We start from the raw sequence: 21,727 nt of genomic DNA, 5'->3' as shown, positions 1-21,727 counted from the left end.
AGACAGAATATAACACTTGCAGTACTGGGACTCCGTGGCCTCTTGTCTCAAGAGGCTTGCAGGGATGTAGCATTTGGATCTGCGCACAATGGATTACACAGTTGTAATCTCTACAGTTACAATCAGACTTCAAATTAAAGGTACACTAAGCCCTCCAAGGCTATGTGTCAGTATGATGTAATATCCATGAAGTAACTCACTATAATTTGTATAAGGCTGTATAACTGTACTACCTTTGCGTTTGTTCGGACTAACAAACCCCTGTAGGCTGTCCGAAACTGGCCTGGGAAAGGCTGTATGGCATAGCACAGCACCGAGTGGCTGAAAAAGTACTATCTGCCCAAGGTACTTACTCTCTCATGGTTTCTTTTGGTACTGTAGAACTGTCCTCAAAACTGCAGTGTATCTCAGACAATAACACGCAAATAAAAAGAAACACCGAAGGAGTTGCTCTTTAAAGACTTGAGCAAGTTATGCTGAATATCACGGATACTAAAAGTTCAGGTCTTATCTGACTGTTTCCCCAATTCTCCCCTCCCCAAAAAACACTTGTGACAAACAGTGAATAAGTGTATTATCACAACATATGTATGCAAAAAAAGAAATATCCTCAAAAAAACACCAGAATAAACAACCCCCCTACCTAAATACCAAGATACTGCCACCTAACTACCTAAAAGCCAAGATACTTTTATTCACATTTTTAAAACCTATAACTTTTAAAACTTCAGCTGAGGGAAAGAAAGTTGTTGTTCATTGTTTGTTTTGTCTTTCACTTCTTTGCTATCCACCCCAACTGGTCTCAAAGCCTGCCTCTCCTTAGTTTGATCTCTGAATGTACTTCTGCACACATCTCCAGCTGTGAACGTTACACAGATTTGGCTTGAGTTTAAATATTTCAATTAACARAGACAACAGGAGTTAGATTAATACCAAATGGCAGATTTTGAGCAATGTTCCATATAACCTGCTAAATTTAGCAATAAAATAGATTGGTTATGTAAAGGTAACAGAAYGAGGGCTTAACATAAAGCTAAATATATATATTTGTGACTACCTGCCTCATATTTTTGAGAGGAAATATTATGCCTCCCCTGATTTTACCATCTACTAAAATTCTGCAATTTCGTTACAGTGAAAAATGTCACATGATCAAGATGAAACACTTCCATACTCACTTACAAGAGGAAATACCACTGATTAAATATATATATATATATACATATATATATATATATATATATATATTTTTAAAAAAAGAAAGCCTGAGACCATTAAAGCAAAGCTGGGTGCAAAATAAATAGCTAAGGACAACAGGGAAAAGCAACATACACAAATACATAATAAGCTACACTTACTAGTAACATGTACAGGCTTCTTTTGTTCTACTGTTTTGAGCATTTATTTTAATGCAAATATTCTAGAAGTTCTGTAATTAATTGTTTTCATYTCCTTGTTTTCCTGAGAAGTAAATGCAAAACTCCAGCTCAGTTTACATATTCCATGACATTTACTAAGAAAAAAAGAGTTTATAATACCTTATTGTCCCCTTGTACTTCTCCCAATCTCTGCTGAAGTTCTCTAATCTCTTCGCCAAGATGTTTGTTTCGATCTTGAGCATCACTCAGTAGCTGAGCAAGATTTGCCTAGAAAAGTAGCAGACATCAGACAAAAGTCTGTGTTTATGGAGTGCATGTGGTGATTGAACAGAAAACTTGGATTTACTTATTAATTGCCAACAATCTCCAGTTTTATTGGTTTTGGTCCAGACTACATACTTCATCAGAAATATAACAAAGGCCATCAGGATTTCTGTATCTAAATTAGTGGGAAATACGCACAGCAYGTATGCATGCAAAGCCCCAGAACAGCACACAAAACTCAAACAAAACAAGGTGAGAATATTCACATTAGTTCTGATATATTGGGGGGGGGGTGAACAAAACACAAAATATTTTGACAATATTTAGACAAAGTTCTAAACTCACCTAGGATTAGACAAAAGGCTTAGCTGAGGAATAATTATGACAGTGTTCAGAGTAGATTCCTATCTAGTAAGGAGGGTGCCAGCCCAAATTCCTGCCCCTATATGTTGCTGTACCATGGATGTCTAGTGGCACAGAATTTCAAGTATGACTTGACTTGTGTTGCTAGCACAGATTTCTAGAAAAAGTCAGTACTATAGAAGGACCATCTGTTCCATTGAAACCTAAAGATGAATTCACTTAGGAGAAAAAAAAAACAAACAAAAAAGCCCTTAAAATCATCCAGGTCAAAAGTTATCATTTACATTACCCTATTAAGTCAACAGCGTGAGCAGTCTGGTCTCTAATTTTAATAAAAAWTCAGCAACTTGATCACTAACCAAAGAATAATGTAATCTCTTCTTTCCTTGTTCATGATACCTGAAAAATGACCAAATACTATGGAAAAGCATATTATATTTTTCCCCCTAAATACATCTTACAAATACACAGACAACTGACTCAGTGCAGGAAAAGCCTACCAACGAAATCTCCTCTAAGAGCATAATAATCATAGTGSCCAGTTTGCAACCTGTCAAGATGTTCCCTATGGTCAGCTAGGTATGTCATTCATTGCCATAAATCTGAAGGGTATAAAAAGAAATGGGGAAAGACTTTTCAGCTCTTCCAAGCATGACTTGGTAAAGCCMCATGAATCAGTATTTCTAAGCTACCCTCACACATAGTCTGTGGGTTTGAGGCCAACGCATAAGCTGACAGTTCSTATTTCCCTCCTGATATTTCAGGTTCAGTTTTAGTGTCCCTACTTGCTGTACTCCTCTTTCAACTTCCCCATTTTTCTATTTCAATACCTTTCTTTCCTGCTCCTTCACCCATTCATTCTCACTATCACTTGACAGTCTCATAGGACATTTTTGCGAGTTTTCTTTTGAAAATCATATACTATCAAGCCAATATGATATCTAATACCCATTCCTGTGATCTCTCTGCTTGTTTACCAAATGCTATTTCCATACTTCATGTTTTCCATTCCAAGAAAACTATCAACATGAATATAACACTTGAAGGATTAGACTATTACACTGTAATCACTCGGAACTTTTGTACATTACTACACAAAGAAAGCTGCTCCAGACTGCTACTAGCCAACTTTGTAATAGCAATTGGCCTAAAAGAGTGATAGCTGCACAGGGAAAATAACTAAATAAGCTGATACATTCTTCTAGATGAAAAACAAGTCTGATTCACTGCTACAATTTTTGTACTTCTACGGCACTGATATCAAAGCTTTCAGAAAAAAATTTTATAAGTTTCCCACAGTTTTGGAAGAAATTAAGTATTTTTTTTAATTACTGGTAAATTCAAAGACTGCTAATAAATAATTTGAGGAAAGAGAGTAATATCAGAGCGACTTAAACATCCAGTTGTAGGACCAAAATTAATCTGCCTCTAATTAATCTGCCTCTRATTTTCAAAAAAGCARCCATTCAGCAATGCAAAAGGTTTTKCAAGTATGCTTTGGTAGGATAATTTTTTTCTAYTAGTTAAACAAATAAATAATAGTCATCCATATATTGAATGAACCAAGCAGCTCTAGAACACATTCAATCAATGGTTCTGAGTGGTACTTCTTATCAGCTGTTTAAAAGAAARAGCAAAGAACCCCTGTTTGCAGGAAATTGTATTTAAACTGAAGCATCTACGGCAAATTTGCAAATGCAATTTTTTTGAAGACAGCTGACTGACTTTCAATAAAGGCCATCCAACCACCAGCCTGAGCTAGTGAAAAGGAACTGTATTTGCACAATCCTCTCTGAAACACTTCTGTTTGTAAAGTCCCTTTTTATGATGAATTTGAACAAGTCCTAACACTGCAAKAGCATATGAAATTTCAACACCTGGGAAGAACTCAATCTCACTAATCAGTGTTTACAGCTACAACATCAGTATTCAGCTGGTCTCAAGTCAAAGTCCAGCTCCCACTGACTGCAGGAGAGGCATTACCCTACCTGTACTAAATCTTCCTTCTCAGATTTATTTCCTGTAAAACCATTTCTCTGGGATTGCAATTCTCTGCTGAGTTTTATTTGTCAGTCATATAAATGACTTAATGTGACAAAAACCTTTATATTCGAGATGGAGATTTTGGAAGAAGCTTTAAATGAAGAATTTCAGACATCAAAATAAAATAGCCTCCTTTAAGCATGCTAAGAGCATTACAGTGAGCTAAGTATAGACTTGTTCCTTAATGCAAAGCTTCTACCACACTTCTGTTAAGCTAGAACAACTGAGCTATGTCACAGAAGTATTCTCCAGCAATTATTCATTTCCCTGGCATAGAGCTTCCATACAACATAAAATTTAGACTGTTCCCTGTTTTAGAAGTTTTGGCAAGACCCCACTAAAGCTCTCAGTTAAGTGTGGATAGAAGAAGAAATTTTTGATTTTCAGGTGCTCTAAAGAGTTTAAAGAGAGCCAAGGAGAAAGTTTAACTGACACCTGGGCTTGGCATCATTTCTTGGCATATATATCACCATATGGCCAAAAGATGATAAAACTAACAATGGAGGACAGGCTGCATGAACCTGTAAGCATATATTTTTGAAGAAAGGGGGAGAAATCTATGCAAGGAGAAGGGTGATTCGTTTTTCCACGTGACTACTATTTTTTAATATTTATAGAACAAACGCAGAATTCACTTGGAATTTGGAAATGCAAGATGAGTTACTTTAGCATACAATAAAGCTCATTTCTTTTACTTGTGTAACACAGAACAACTTTGAAAGTTAGTCAAATCCAGTTTTTCTATATTCACTTTGTTTGACAGTTTCTTTTGACTCTAGGTGAAGCCTTAAAAATGACTCCTATGAATGCTAGCGACTTTACTACCCTCTCTCTCTCTTCTGCTATTCAGAACTTTAACTCCAAAGTACTGCAGAAGAGAGATTTCTGAGCTGTGGGCGAGGGGAGGGAAAGGGGAAAGGCACAGTGCTCTACACCTTTTTAACAGTTCCATCTTCACTTGCTTCTACAACAGTGCAAATCAGTAGAAACCGCTAATTTCTCCTCCTCTCTCTCAACTCAACTATTTTAACACTAAATAATAGGTAGTGCTTCTTTCTAATATCTAACTAACTTCCCAACTTTCCAAAATCTTTGTGGAGTTCTGCCCCTCTCCAGTAACTTCATCCCCCTTTATTCCTCAGCCTCTTCAGCATGACAGGCAATTTGTTTTAGATGTTAGTCCCAGGAAGCATACATAAAAGATTTGAGACCCTCCATTATAATACAGGACATAACTTCCCCACATTCTTTTTCCTCTGACCAAAAGCAAATRCAGCCATTGGCTAAGATCCCACTAGAAGTTGTGAAGAAAGGTGAAAAAGAAGGAAGTGAGACTGCGTTGTGAGAAGTTTTCTACCTTCATTAGGTAGGAAAAAAGATGCAAATCAGAGCAAACCAAAGAGTGAAAGATTYGATGGAATGGGAACACAGACCTAACTCTTTTCCACTTAGACTTTATTAAAAATCTCAATAACTTTTTGGGGGATAGAAGGTGGAAAAAAGCTTTACTTTTAGCTACAGATAAATATCTGAAACCAGTGATGAAAATACCTATCAATATTTATTTATTAATCTACRTCAGTGAATAACTGTCAAGCAGCAACAGATCCTTGTTCACTACTGATGCACTGAATTTCAACAGATGACCCAAGAAGAAAGAAGCTGTACTTCCAAACAGTCATCCCTGGAATTACGCACTGCACTTGAATTTGGCTCCTTTAACARTTTTGCAAATCTAGCCACACACACACATCGTGTTAATTTCCTTCACACTACTGTAAAAATGATGGATAGTAACAGTCTTTAATATACCTCTCAATTCTCTAACACATAAATCTTACCTGACACTTAAAAAAAAACCCAACAACAGCAACAAAGTCTTTTTATCTTTAGATACTGCTTGAAAAGGTAATTTTTGTTGGGGGGAAGGGAAACTTCCAACATATCTTTAAAGTTAGAAATTATTTTGTAAACATAAACAAGCATTTCCACATTGTAGTTTACAGTCTGTTTCTTTCACCCACAGATTCAAAGAAAGAAGAACACTGAATTATAGGACAGACAGAAAAAAAGAGTTTGATGAAATGTTAAACATACTTGATGGGTGGGACTGATAGCAAATTTAATTGCAGTTTCTCCTCCARTGCTTTGATATGATTGCAATGGTTGAATTAATATAGGAAAAACCTGCTTTGCTTACCAATGACCATCATTCACTCCAAAGTACAGGAACTGATGACCTCTCTTAGCACTCCAGTTTCCTTATTATAAAAGTAAAAATTCTTGTATCTTTCTTTTTAAGTTAAAAAAACACGTACACAGTACTTCCAAAATTACAGGTCTTGAGCATACTAAACAAAGTACACTTAATGTGGGTCACATTTCTCCACAGAGGAACAAGAACAAAAATCAAAGTCTTGCTAGGCAGCAACTYGGCATTAAAAATCAAACAAAACAAAACAACCCTTCTCTTCCTCTGGATAGCTGCAGCTCTCAAAATCAGGCATAAACCCCAGTACAGACGCATACCAGTCATAACTTTTAGGGCTTCACAAAACAAGAAAGACATGCTTGCCTTCATATCCCTTCAATAACTTTCAAGATGATGCCCAGAAATCAGAATTTTTATAGAGTTGATTAATTATTTTATCATTAAAATTATTTTATAATTATTTCTATTTACTTTTCATTGATTATTTTATAATGGCTTTTTGGCTCTATTAAAAACAYGTATAAAACTAATATTTCTTTTTCCCCTCCTTTTCAACCAATCTTCTATATGTTAGCTTAGAAAATTGTTACACAGAACCAAATAACCAGTTCACCTACCAGACCTACAGTGTTTGGTGAAGGCTACCGAATAAAAAAAGTAAAACAGCTCATTACAGAATCACAGAATGGTTGAGGCTGGAAGGGACCTTCGGAGATCACCTAGTCCAATCCCCCTGCTCAAGCAGGGTCACCTCAAGCATATTAGACAGGATCATGTCCAGGGGTGTTTTGACTACCTCCTGAGAAGSAGACTCCACAACATTAACATTAACATGTATTCCTAGGAACAACAGAGGGTGAACTATCAGATATCATGGAAAGTTAATTCGGCAGGAATGTTCTTCAATGTGAGGGTTCAATAAAGTAATTCAGCCCCTACATAATTCATATAGGGTGCTGCATCAAGTTTTCACTGGCAGTATGTGAACATGGTAAACCGAAATTATTAATTTTTCCTTACACAGACTACTATACTATACTAGAAGATAATTTCATTCAMTTGTGTTATAAGAAATGTTTATAAGAAACATTTCAGCTGCTCTCAGATTTTAAAGACAACTTAAACTTTGCTATAATGCAGAAAAAAAAGAACCAAAATCCTTTAAGCATTTTGAATGTCGTGACTAATTCAYGGGCACATATTCAGGCACACAGGTGTAGACAAGGCGCTCTCTATTCCATCAGGTTAAGACAGAAATCAGGGAAGGAGAGGACATTGTATAGGTCAGGTCTGAACAGCACCTCAAAATTTAAAAGGATTATTACATTTATTAGAATCAGCATTTATTCTCTCCCAAACTCATGTTTGCTGTAGAATCCACAAGATAAGCAGACAAAATGGCGTAATTTCAGAAAAGCATGATATGTAGCATTGCTAAGAAGTTCTAGCCTTTGTAGACTGTCACCTGCTCATTTCAATTGACTGTCAAATTCCACTGCATTTTCACCATGCAGAAACCAAAGTYTGTCCACTGACTATGCTCAAACCTCAAGAGCGGGCACATTTTGAAATACCCAGGAATATGGTTCTCTCATGCGTTACAAGGATAACAATCTCACTGTTTTCCATTTGCTACCTCACATTATGGGAGTCAAACACCCACCTACAAACTAAAGCAAAGCGTGTAGGTCTCAATTTGGCACACGCTTAGCATTTTTCATCTTCAAACCTGAACAAAGGAAGAAATCACATTAATCTTCACAGCACCCTTGCGAGATAAATGCACAGTGATTGCTTACCCCGTAGCACACTTTATCTGAAGATGTTATCTCATAGGATTCTGAATGCAGGARTTTTTGTGCCTTAGCGTAAGATTAGCCAGAGTTCTTGAATTCATTAATTAGCAAGAAATAGTCACACTAGTCAGTTTTTCTGATGATGCCAGCAACAGACAAGAGGTAATCCCTGAACACAGTCTGTTTTGAAAATGAATGGTGACAACTAAGTGCATTAATCTAAGAGTTGGAAGCAGAACTCAAAGGGATCAGAATGGATTCCCTTCAATTTGTCACAATATACTTTTGTTTGGAAACACCAGTCTTCCTGACGTTGTTTGCCCCAAAATGCCATGCCTATGGCTAACTTGTACATTAACAGAAGTCAAGCTGTCTGACYAAAGTCTCGGTCAGTGGGTAGCTTGCTGCTGCAATGTCAAACAGAGCTGAAGCARTCCAAATCCAGGCCTCAGTCCATCACCTTGGGACACCTATGGATACCTAAAACAGAGTTAAGGATCACCACTGTCAGGAAAGATGCACAAAAAGATGATCACAGTTCATCTGATTAAACTCTCTGTTCAGTGAACAGAGTAGCCTTCAAGTAGTGCTCTACAGCAGGACTGCTTATCATTATGTTTAGCCCTATTAATTTTGACTCTTGACAAATTTAAAATACAAATATAGGCCCTCATCCAGTGAGCATATGCACTGTGACTTTATTCTTGAGACACAGCCCCACTGCAAATCCATTATCTCCAACTGAGTGGTCTCACAGAAATCAAATTAAGCAAAGCGTATTTAGGACTGTGGCCCAGCGCAGTCATTTTCCTAACCATGCRTTTTACTTCACCTTCATTTATTCAAAGGATCTCATTTGTATTAGAAGAAGTTCCATTTCATACAGAAGGTCAAARGATTCACTGATCTGTTATTTCAATGGCAAAATTCCTCCTAAACTAGTTATGCTGAAAACATGAACAATGTAGAAGAAAATAATAGCCAGTATAACTCAAGTTAGAATCTCCCTCATAYCCCCTTTTTCTTAAAGCTTCCCATCACGGCAACGCTGTCCAGCAGATTTCCAATGTTTGTTTGCTGATGTTACAAAACTTTTCTGTATCACAGCAAATGCRTATGTCTACCACTGCAGAATGGGAGAATTTTGATTTATACAGGATGCACAACAGAAGTTCCGTACRCAAAGCTACATTTTAGTATGTCTTTCAAAATGGAGAGTGTCTGTTGTTTACCTTCTCAAAATGTGAATTTTGGCATCAAAATTGACTTGGCATTATCCTTATGCTCTCTAAAAATTGCATCCCTCCATTACTTACTCAAAAATTACTCCACATCTGGTACCAACCAACATTGTAAAACTACCTTCAATTGTAGCCACTAGTTGTGAATATCTGGTATAAAGGGGGGCCAGAAAAGCACTTACAGGTAATATTCTGTGATAATGACACAAACGGTAAAACRTCCACTGCAAGGGAAGAGATTACAGTAGCACAGTTTTTCATTTCTCCTTTTTATTGGTTGGCTGCAGACTACATGCATGCAGCAATCTTTGGATTATGTGGAGATTATGTGGGCAGGGAGAACACTGCAGAGCACTGCACGTTAAGATACCTTTAAGTACAACTGATCTTACAAAAACACATTCCRAGTTACTCCTTGCTGAACAGAATTTGCCAGTTACATGACATTTCTGATACCAAACATGAAAATTCTGTTTTGTGAAACAGAAAGGAGGCATGGTGTGGAAGACAAGACATTTTAAGAAGTCACAAAGTGTAACTGATAAGGAAGGTGAAAAATGAAGAGATGAAGGACAAAGTAGCAGTTCCAACCCACCCATTACATTCAGAGTAGTAGATGGCAATTTCAATCATGATTTTTCAGTTCTGGTAAAGAAATGTAATGGGTAGCAAATTGTTCAGTATATCATGTTTTCATCTCATTTACAACCATGAAAACAGCATGCATGTTTGTATCACACAAAGTTTATTATAACATCAGGGTCTCTGCTTTCATAAAATGACTGTGGGATCACAAACTTCTCCCAACAGGCAGCTAGGTCTTTGGGCAAAGAGAGGACAGAAGTCCAAAAGAGCCCAAGAGAACTTCCCTCTTTCTTAGATAAGCAAATGCACTGTAAGAAACATATTTACAATAAAAATACAAAACTTTTCATAGCTTTATTTTATTTTCCTTTGATGCKTTTCTCAAAGCAATTCTAAACTGYTCTTTAGAAAGGCTGCCCTTACTACTCAAGAGTATACACCACCTACTCTATAGACACACTTCTCAAAATGAAAACCCAAGAAGTGCACTAACAGACTATTAATATACAACCTAAAGTATATATTATCCTTGGGAAAGACCTATAAATGACCCTGAGAACATATTTTTCTTTTTTCACTGTTACCTAGCACAAATATGTAACTTCCTTACAAAAACCCTCCTATCTAGATTATTAAATGGCTTCCCAGGCACTTACCATGATAACAKCTGCCAAAACTTAGTCTAAATTTAGAAGCTGCAATTATATTAAATTCTGATGCTATTTTAGAAACTAGGGTCAGAATTATTTGTTTCGAGACCTGGAGGTGGAAGGAGAACAATATCCATGAGATGGCAAATCTCCCTTCCTACTACTCTCAGTAATACTCAATATACTGCTTTTTTATTATTAATTGTATATTTGTCAGCTACAGTTCTAGTAATCACAATACACAAATCTGTATCTAGTCACAAATTTTTATTAGAACTCTGTTGAAATAATAGCATTTCAAATAAATGATGCTAAATAATGATCAAAAATGATTCTACACTGAGACGTTGACTTCCTGGCAGCTATTTGTTTAYGGGTCTGAAGGAGTAATTATATTGTCTCTGAAAGCTTTGTTAAAAAAATCAACCAAACAAAAACACCCTCCAAAAAAAGTAAGCCCTAAAATTTTATTAAAATAGCAATTATGCCAACTCCCAGAGAAGGATGGTAAGTAAAACTTCTTACCTACAAAGAGAATGCAATATCTTCATATTAAACAGCCTAAGCCTAAGACTTTCAAGACTAACAATTACGGTAACAATATTTGTTCTTCTGGATTATCCTCCTTTCCCTTCTCATACATTTTATTTTGGGTGTCATTTTTCACTAGAACTCAAGATAATATCAGGATGTGACAGCCAATCCTCTGCAACAGGGACACGCTATGTGGATCTCTGGCAAAAAAAAAGGAAGCAGGAAAAAAGATTTTCAGGGGAACCATAAAATGCAATTACCGTTTTCTTACCGTTTATAACCCATAGAGTCCAAATGACCTAGGAGAATACCTAATGGAAAACAGTACTCACAACAATAAATTAACAATTATGGGATGCAGACAATGCATTCCCAAACTGCATTTGAAGTATAAGAAGTCCTGTCATGCACCCATTTTAGGATGCAATAGAAAAAGGATAAACAACAAGGAGAATAATCTCAAGTCTCCATCCTGACCAACKTCAATTCTAGGTGAACATAAAAGCAAGAGCCAAATATTCTGATTAATGATCGTTCTGATATTTCCAGAAAGCACCAGAAGCCACAATTTAAAGACTGATCTTTCAACAAAGAGAAATGTTTGTTTTTTTCCCAGACTTCTTAGATGGTATTTTCGTATTTTGCAAAATGTGAAAATATTTGTATACTTTCGTTATAAATAAATAAATAATGTCAACTGAAAAATCCTACCTGTTTCCTCTTTTCAGGGGGAAGAGATGGGTCCCCATCCTGCAAACAAACATATTTTATTAACAATTTATTTCTGAAACCAGCAACTATATTAACTTTATATTAACAAATTTTAGAACACATTACTACACTATTTTCAAAATTGTTTCTAAAATACTGCTACTTGATTCATACTTCTTGATATTAATTTTAACTCAAAAATTTTTCTGACTCAAGATYTGTTTACATTTCTAGAATAGCAGGCCATTACAATTTTATGTTGCATTGTTTTCCATAACAGTACATTAAGTTGCTATGGAATAATATTACTGCAGTCAGTTTTTAAATGGAWTTATAACTGAAACTAATTTTCTCAGAGCAGGAACTATTGTTTTGTGTCTTATACAACAGCAACTACCTCATCAATGCATAATAAATGAGTAATAGCATCATCAGGACTGTACTACCGCAGGACAACTGTAAACAATCTTTAAATATTTTTACAGCTATCATTACAGATTTCTTTCAAAATTCAGGTCCATTCTTGTCCCCAAGCTATACAATATTCCTAAAGAACAACCTACAATCAGCTCCCGGTATTTCTTTTTCAAAGACTGGTGTCGTTCCCGCAGCTGGTTGGCCATAAGCTTGTACTGGTCTCTTTCCTGTTGACAAGTGTCCAGCTCTTTGGAAAGGATTAGCAATGCCTCCTTTTTACTTTCCAGCTTCCGTTTACACACCAGATACTGCAGAGGGGAGGAAAAAAAAAAAAACAAACAACCCATAACTGTAATAAACCACTTCTATCCCAGCCAAAACTGGACTGCATAGACCCAGTTTATTTTCTCAAAGAGCATTCTTTGCACAGCACCCAGATCTGACACCAGTCGTCTTAACACACTATTACAAACAAYTGAAAAGATAGCCGTTGTATTAGAATCTGGAAAGCAATCTGTAAGGCCACAYACTCTCCTGATTACCATGTTAAAAAATTCAACAGTTTAAGTTTTCTTATCTGCTTCCTCACATACAGTACTAAGGGAAATCTCACAACCTAACCTGAAACCCTGGGAAGGGTGCTAAAAGGAATAAGCTTTTGCAAACTCCCTTTGCTACTTACCTCCATAATGCATAGCTCTTAGCAACCAGCCAAACAGCATTTCCACTTCATTCTCCTTTCCCTCCCCCTCTTCCCCACCACTAGCAATGTTCTCTGCACTCAACCACCCTCCTAGACAGTGGATGAGAGCCACATTATGGAAGAAAGGATAGCATGAGTGGCAACCAAAACTTACCTAGCATCTGAGACCATTACAGTGAGATACGATAYAGGCACAGAGAAAAGAAACCAATCCAGTCCCTTGGCGCACTATAATATTACTTGCTTAGTAAATCAAAGGAATGGCAAATAATGGAGGAATATCGTAAGCATCTGACTGGAGACAGAAGTGAGCCTTCCCCTTCCATGCTCCGGCCACCCCCGCCTAGCTTAGGGCTCATGCTCAGAGCTAATGCACAAAAGGAAACAGAATCTGCAAATCTTCGCTGCCCTGCACTAGTCTGATCTACTTCATTGCCTTTCCCTATTGAGAGGAAGAGGGTAATGCGCACATCATACTTTCCTGCAGTGGCTGAATTTTACCTATCAGAAGTTTCCAGCAACTTTTTTCATTTAGCATGATGTTCCATCAGCAAATTCTTCTCACCCATCACTTGACACTACTCATGCTAAGGTATATATTTCTATTTCTGATGTTACTCACATGAGATGTGGCACTAAATACTTTGTGAATTTGCTCTGCAAGAGACCAAATATCACAGCACTCATGAAAACAATTTATAGTTTCATTATATACTCTGACAAGAATACTTTGTCATTATGGGCTCTTGTATAAAGCAAGAGCATCAGCACTTCCACACTGTTCAAGTCAGTGCTGTTCTTTGGGACAAAAATCATTACTCATATATACTACTTGCTTGGAACTGACTTTGTTAACCTCAATTTCAAGTAAATGAGAAAGTGAAAAGGGAGTCTGGCATACTAGTACAGCCAACATTTTCCAAATATTGTATACGCTTTGCTGCAAAAAGGCGGGAAGGGAATGAGAAAAGCAATTCCAAGACGGATCTGAACTCTCAGAAAGGACACTTCCACCTTGGATTAATTTTATTTCTGGCAATACTGAAGTTGAAATCCTGCCATAAATTTTCTGGATTATGATCCCTTGGCATCAGTTTTACAAAGGCAACTCTATCTATGTGCTTGTGTCCTTACTGATACTTTACACAAATGTCAGGTCCCCTGATAAAACACTGAAAGGCATTGGAAGCTAAACTTTAATATTGTCAGCAAGTGATTATAGTGACACGGTAAGCAATTTTAAATTAAAAAAAATCTTTTTTTTTTCACTTACAGTAAAATATTTGTCCTGACAATCTCCTTTCTTTTTGCTAGTTTCATCTCATGCCTTAGCCAAGTCTACAATAYGTCTTCACTAAACTGTTTCTAAATACTAACAATCTGATATAGTAACTGTAAATAAAACTGAGCAAAAGCAAACACTCAAATTACCTCAAAAAAAGAAAAAAAAGACAGAGAACTCCAGAACAGAAAAACTTGTCTTATTCTTTTTATCAACAGGAAGACTGAAACCAGCACATAGAGCCAAGGCCTACGTGGCCTGCAGAACAGGTTATACATAATGTACACAGTGGGAGGGGAGCAAAACCAAACATCTCGCCTTCGGGTACGTACACCTGCGGATAGGGTGGAGTGGACCACCAAAGGCAAAGGAGCTAACTGGCATCTGAGACAACAGACTACAAAAACCCCCAACGTTTATCGGGTGGGAAATGCAGGTCCAGTGCTAAACAGAGCCTGGAGCTGACATAAACCCCAGGGCCTCCCCGAAGCGCACACTGCCAGCACAAAACGCGGCTTCGCCTCCCACGGCGGCGCTGGCGCGGGTGAGGGCAAGGGTGAGGGCGCTGCGTGCTGTCTGGGCGGACCACGGTTGCTGAGCCCTAACAGACTGCAGGGACAACTGTGTTCAGAGTCTAAATGAAAAGGAATRATGATCGCCTCCTTGTGTAAACTATGTTTTAACTTGACGGATTATATACTGATAAAGTACCATATGGAAGAAAGCGGCTGTGYGTCTCTCATCAGTGTACCGTCTGGATTTTACTAGAAAAAGGAGCATCTAGCAAGACTTTTTGAAAATATTTTTGGTTTTTTGAACATATTGACTTTCTCCCCCAAATAGGATAAAAACAGTAATAATGTAAAGTAATTTGCTTCCATGTGTTTATGGTACAAGAGACAATAAATCCACAGCATTCCTGTAGAATCTGATTATCAGCAAAAATATGCTTCTAATTCCAATTACTAGGTCTGAAAGAAAAACAAATTATATTAAGATGCACCTCAAAGAGGTTATTCAATGTGTATGCTTTCGAATGTTAAAGAAGGTATGGCCGTAAAGTGAMTTAACAGACAAGTATCAGGAAAAGATTCTATTCAGGGAAATAATTGAGTCCCACCAACAATTTCCTATATATGAACAAACAAGTCCAGCAAAATTGGTATGCTGTCAACAGGAACACGGGAGCACAACAGTCTTTCTGGAACAACATAAACAATATGGAAATTTTTCAAATATATTCTCAGAAAAAGCACTTAGTAGATGTTTCTGGCATTCCAGTAGAGATTTCTTCCTCTATGTTTGAAGGAAAAATATTATGTTTAGCGTACTGACTAATCAGTGGGACAAAAAATTGATCTCTGTAATGCATTATAGTTACAATGAAATATTCTTAYGTATTTTTTTTAATTGATGCTGAAAAAGAATCTTTGGATCTAAAAAAACAAAGTATGAACCGGCTACTATACTTTCAATCTAAAAGCTACAACATGCAACTTTTTCTAGCYGTGTAGTGACTTTTATCTACCAATTCACTGTTATCTGCAATAAAGCAAATTATAATTGCTACAAGGAAGATTATAATAATTAAAGGAATATATACGACATCCTATATCACTGCCTGAACTGCTTTACAGCCCGATAACTACTTCAGTGAAATTGAGTAAAAAGAGACTGACATTAGAGGAGAGTGRAATTGCTCCAAGGTGACCCTCTATATCAAACACTTACTATTTGTCCATTGCTATTTTTAGTGACAAATCTGGACAGATCTCATTAACAACAACATAGACATGGTCTAACAATCTGATGAAGCTGTGGCACTGTCAAGGTTTTAGATTTTTTTTTTTTTACTAAAAAACATGCTGAATTCATATCACAAAATAATTTATTTTAAATTTGTATAAATTACCGGCCTATATTTGGCTATTTTGTGTGAATTAGTGTCAAACAGGAAGACACTTAATTTCCTGAGAGTACAAGTACAGATATTACCTCCAAGTTTGGCTTTGGAATTACTGTGGATCATATTCTGTATGCTCCCAGTTCTCCAGATCTAGTGATCTCCTAAATGCAGACAGGAACCAATGTACATGGGCCTGAAAACCTAACACACAGCAAGCTCTCAGAGGAACAGCCACCTGTAATCACTGTCTTTTGGACAAGAGCTACAACTACTATTTAACTGTCTGAAGCGTTACCAAATTGCTCTTCACCACACTCCTGGAAGTAATTCTGTTGCGAAAACAACAAATTAAATGAAGTGTGCCTAAATGCATTGCAATGTCGCTATCTGGGGTGTTTGTCGACCATGCTTTAGTAATGTTGCTCCTCTTGACTCCAGATTAAACCGGTCAATATATGTGGAAAAGTCAAGTAGTCAAACCCAGAGAAATACACAATTACTAGCCATTTGCCTGCCATCCCATCTCATCATGTCCTCATCTATAATAAAACCTCAGACAACGCAGTTTCTTTGGGTTAGCCCCTAATACTGACTCTGTTTTTCCTGCTTTCCTACACTTTCTTCACTAGCCCCCTTCTAATTGCTGTAGCATGAAGCAGGCTGGTGGCATTTACTGATCAACAGAAATGTAAGCAGCTTCCCAAAATGCCATTTCTGGTGTTGGTRTTATTATCCACCATGTCTTCATTGATCATTTAAGAATCAGCATCAAGTCATTTGATTATTCAAAAAAACATTGTTTGGTGATGCCCTTTAACGTTTTGTACTCTACGCATCAGATTCATCATTATTTTCTCCTTATTTTTTCCTCAACACCCCTAGGGGTGCCCCAGTGTGGAGCACGGACACCTGAATAACATACACCTTTTTTGTTCCCGGAAAGGCCAGCCTGCAGCCCTCTATGGCAACTCTCTGATCGTTCCTGAGAGCTATGTCACAGTGTCAGCACTTACACCATTTCCACTCCCTTTTCCCAATGACAAGGCCATTACAACACTAACCCCATTACCTTGGGGCTTCAGAGCATCTCTTCCGCTCTGTTCTAGCCTACAGCCACTGGCATTTGCCCACATTTGGAAAAGCACCAAAATTAGTGGTTCTAATTAGTAGTCTATATGGTATCCTCACATAGGTTTGGTTAAGCACATTCCATATTCTGTTTGAAAAGGCAATGTGACAGAAAATGAAAGAGATGTTATAAACATGAATATCCCACTGATTTTCCTTTCTTTTCTCTCTAGTCTACATAAAAGAAAAAAAAAAAATCATGCAACCAAAGGAAAAAGTATGTTCTGCCAGTTACAAGCAGGTTAGGTTTCTCACTCTTATGCAACTAGTGAACAGCAGTTCTAGTTGAAATAGCTAAATGTTCCAGATATGAATTCTGCATAAAAGATAAATGAATCCCCAAAACTCTTTCTRCAAGTTTTAAGTTGCCAGTTATTAGGGAAGAGAACTCAAATGCACATGTGTATCACTTCCCTCTGCTGTGCCAGTTAATAATCAATATACAGTTAATAATCAAGAAAGAACCTCTGCAGAATGACTGATCGAATGGAGACTATTTCCTCAAACTAATTTCAGGAAGTACAATCACCTATGCATAGCTGTAAAGAGCATATAGTGAATGCTGTAATGTGTGGGAGGTGACAAGGGAAGAGAAGCATTTTGACATTGGATTTAATTCTGAGAGTTGGCAAATCTGAGGGAGAACCCAGCAGTAAGAACGCAGGACAACCACTCTCGTCTGTGGGTTTCCTAGGAAACCTTTCTTGCTTCCAGTGGAGAAAAATGCCAGAAGTACACATTCTTCAAGCAGCATTAAATTAGGATTAGTGCCAACTCTCAATGGAGTTAATGGAAGAACACTCATCGACTTCAGTGGAAAGGAAGTCAGCTCTCTGAAGCAAAGACAGAGGCTGTCACACACACACCGTACAGTTTCTTTCCTACCACACGATTGCCTGATGCTGTTGAAGTCATCCCACCCCACGGAGATCGCGGTACCGTATGCTCCTTTCCCACTCACTATTTATGTCATCAATCACAAATTAAGTGACTCAAAGCCAGACTATGTGGAATTCATGCAAAAACTCAAATCCCACCTTTCTGTATAGCAGAATACATCAAGCTGGAAGCTTCTCCAGTTCTCAAAATAGAAACTTGCGTTAATTGCCTCAACTATCCTCAGAGTTCATAGATAGCATTTTTCATTCATGTTATTTTTTTATTTATGTTTCATCCCCATTATAGAGGCAGGAAAACTGAGGCAGTAAGGAAATGACTCACAAGTTCAAGTCAACAGCTTAGCGTATCCACAAACTAGGCAATCAGGCCAAGAAGTAAGTCTGGATATTTAAAAATATTTAAAAGTAAACAAATAGAACTCTACAAACAAGATTTTAGTGACCAAAATTGCTTTCAGGAATTCTCTTCTTTTTAGTGCGAGTATAGCATAATAATCTTACTGTGATAGCTTCCTAGCAGTGTACTCGGCAAAGCAACTAGTATCTGTCATATTTTTCCTTTTTCACCCTCTTCCAGGTGAAAGAAGCACTTTGTTTGCATCAAGGATTTTTCTTGTTTTAAATAAGAGACATTCAAAGTCATATTCAAAGGAATGGGCCCTTCTCTAGAGACAGCATTTTGAGATTTATGAAGATCACTTGTTTCTGGAGGATTCAGGCCACGATCTCAGTCTAGCCAGTAAGAAAGTTCTTGTTATGGCTCAGTTTCATTTGTGTCAAAGATGTAAAGTTACTGACTTGCTCTTCATCCTATAGCTTAACATAGGCTTTTAAATATCCTGCCCTTGAACATAACTGAGGCTGTGCAGTGATCTGAAGATAAGAACAAAATCCAGATTAACTAAAAATTGTGTGGTAGCTCAACAGAAAATTAGAGCACAAACTTGATATGCRTTTCTCAAAAATTAGCTCTACACACTCAGCTTAGCCTGCAATGTTTAGAATCATTAGGAGTTATTAAAGCGGTCTGTCTGTCCTTGTTACACACATGTTGCTTGGGCTCAGCTGAAATACCCATCTTGGGATTTTGTCACTCCACAGAGAAGAAGCCAGCAAGACCATAAAGAAGGTTAAGAAACCACAACAAATTTCAAGTGCCTAAAACCTCAAAACTTCTGCAACCACTACATACTCAGAAAGTTATAAACAACAAAATATTGTATTCCATCAAGCTCTATAAACCTTAAAGATTAATATATGTGTRTACATACATACAAACACACACACACATAATTTACTTGAGCTCAGCTAAGGAACAGGCAAAATCTATGTGAATTCTCRCTCCTGAAGCTTGTTCCTCCATATACATTTGCAAGATTATCAGTGGAAAGAATGACTCCCTCTACAGCATTTGGGAAGTTGGCTTTTTCCCAGTATTTCTTACCACGTCACCCTCCTCAGAGTTAGCTAAAGGCTGTTCAGAGTACACGTGGCGCAAGTCTTAGCACAGCACCAGCTATACACTAGGCCTGAAATGGAGTAAGTGGAAAAAATCTGTAAGATGAAGGCAAAAGAACAAGCAAGAGGCTCATGGTGAACATGAGAAGAGTAGAGAAAGATAGAGACATGAAAGGGTACAGAGCAAAGGGCACTGAAATGGAAMAAAAAGGAAAAAAAAAAAAGAAAATACAGAAAAAGTGTGGAACACATCAAAATAAACAAAATTATTTTTGAAAAGCTGTATTACAAAAATAACCASCTATCTGTACAAGTGTTTGCATACGTACATTTAAAGATCAAAATTATATCTTGCCATTTTTCTCGATACCTGATTTTTAAACATATTACAGTTGCTTTGTCAAGCATTTTAATCAAGTGCCTCCTCACTTCCAAATYTGGAGGACCCAGTTTGTGGAAGCGACTGTGACCACTGAGCTGGATCCACTGGCTTCTGGCCTTTTTATACAAAGATTTTGTACCCAATTCTACATTCAACCATCCAACATATGGGATGYGGAAATGCTTAGAGCTACCAGGACTCTTTCTGTTTATGTTAGGCCTTCTATTTGACAGCACCTCTGAATGTTCAGGAAACAYTGTGTAGGGAACAAAACTGTTAAACTACCCAGCAGATACTGAAACTAAGAGGCCTGAATAAGCTCTATAGCTTCCCCCGAAATTGGGTATTAAGGAATACAATACACTGGAAAAATGTATTGTAAGTTACTTCAGAAGTTAGAGCTACTTTCTCACAGACCCATTAGTATTAGTAGAACTTAATGGGTATATCACACAAAGTTAATCACAACAGCCAAAGAAACGGAAGGCAAAAGAGGGATGCCTATACCCTGACAGTGTGTGCTAAAGACCTTATACAGAAAAGCAGCAGAAAAACAGGCTGTAGCCTGCTGTGGGAACAGAGGGAAGGGAAGAAAAAAAGGAATGTAAATCACTATGCCTCTAATTGTTCCTGAGAAAAAGAAATTTTACATATGCTTAAATATTTGCAAGACTCTATATAGTTCAGCAGTCATTAAAATTTGCTACAATCAAGTCTCTAAAACAGAAATAAGCCTTCACCCAGACAATATGATTTCAGGACTGAGTTTGTAGGTTAAATCATATAAAAAGTCAGAATGTTCCAAAGTAACTCAAAATGACTTTTTAAAGTCAAGAACAGGGACATTTCCTTTTACTTTGCCTCTGAAATTCTCTTTCTCACCCTCCCCTGCCACGTGACACCGCCCCTGCACCCCAAATAAAGCTTCCTTTGGGATCTGAGATGTCAGGTGCAACATTCATCACCAGGATGCGGAGAAGCATACTTTCTCCGCTTCCCTCTGGATTACGTTGYGTGCTCGACAGCACTTGTGCGTGCAGGCAGACCGCAATTCTGGAAGTACGGCCCAAGCACAGACAGCCCTGGGCCCACACGCACTCCCACGAAACCCCCGGGAGGCGTGACAGGTTCGGGACTCTGAACTCCCGCATCTTTTCSACGGGTCAGGGCCCCAGGCCATGCCTACACGATACAGCAGAGGCAAAGCCCTGCTGAAATCAGAGGAATTCACCAATGTGCATCACAGGACGCAGGATGGGAGACTCCGTTTCCTTTCAGGCACATGCCTCTCAGTTTTGTCTGTAAGCTATAAACATGAAAACATTATTTTTATAGTTACACTGTATGGTAGCGCAAAAGTAAGTACCCTAATCTACTTTTAATTTTTTGGAGGCCTATTAAACTGATTTTATGTTGATGATATTCCTTTAAGTTATACTGACCTCAAGTTGTTCTGAGATTGGTGACTTATCCTAAATAAAACGTCTACTCTTAAACGCCATGGGTTTTGTAAGGCGAACGCAGCAGGCGTGGACATCTACCGCTCTCGTGCCCCGAAACTCTGCCTGCTTGCAGCCGGCCCCGCGCCCCACGCTGCTCTACTCTGCCCCCACGGCCTAACGGGCACCGCGGAACTCAGCGCCCGCGCGTCCGCGCCCCGTGACCCGGGCCGCGCGTCTTCCCCGGACGCGTCACGCGAGGAGGCTCCCACGAGCGGGCGCGGCGCCCACGCCGCCGGGGGCTGCGGACCTCGCCGGGCCCGCGGCGCCGCCTC

The 21,727-nt window shown here is 38.0% G+C and overlaps 1 protein-coding gene across 2 annotated transcripts in view; it reads right to left on the bottom strand.

Annotated features, from left to right (window-relative positions):
- CCDC149 (coiled-coil domain containing 149) overlaps positions 1-21,633 on the bottom strand; it is a 53,538-nt gene extending 31,905 nt beyond the window's left edge. The window contains exons 1-4 of one of the 2 annotated variants that reach the window (XM_085322687.1): positions 21,396-21,633; positions 12,342-12,503; positions 11,779-11,817; positions 1,539-1,646 (exon numbers count right to left, since the gene is read on the bottom strand). In XM_085322687.1, the coding sequence (XP_085178813.1) occupies positions 1,539-1,646; positions 11,779-11,817; positions 12,342-12,401 (207 nt within the window). In that variant the 5' untranslated portion in view covers positions 12,402-12,503; positions 21,396-21,633. The remainder of the gene's footprint in view (positions 1-1,538; positions 1,647-11,778; positions 11,818-12,341; positions 12,504-21,395) is intronic. The other variant, XM_085322686.1, reaches the window with a different exon arrangement.
- Between the last annotated feature and the right edge of the window lie 94 nt (positions 21,634-21,727).

The sequence above is a fragment of the Rhea americana genome, unplaced genomic scaffold (genome assembly GCF_003343005.1).
Source record: "Rhea americana isolate MKP2758 unplaced genomic scaffold, rheAme1 scaffold_8, whole genome shotgun sequence".
Taxonomy (NCBI): domain Eukaryota; kingdom Metazoa; phylum Chordata; class Aves; order Rheiformes; family Rheidae; genus Rhea; species Rhea americana.
This window is presented reverse-complemented; position numbering and strand designations above follow the sequence as displayed.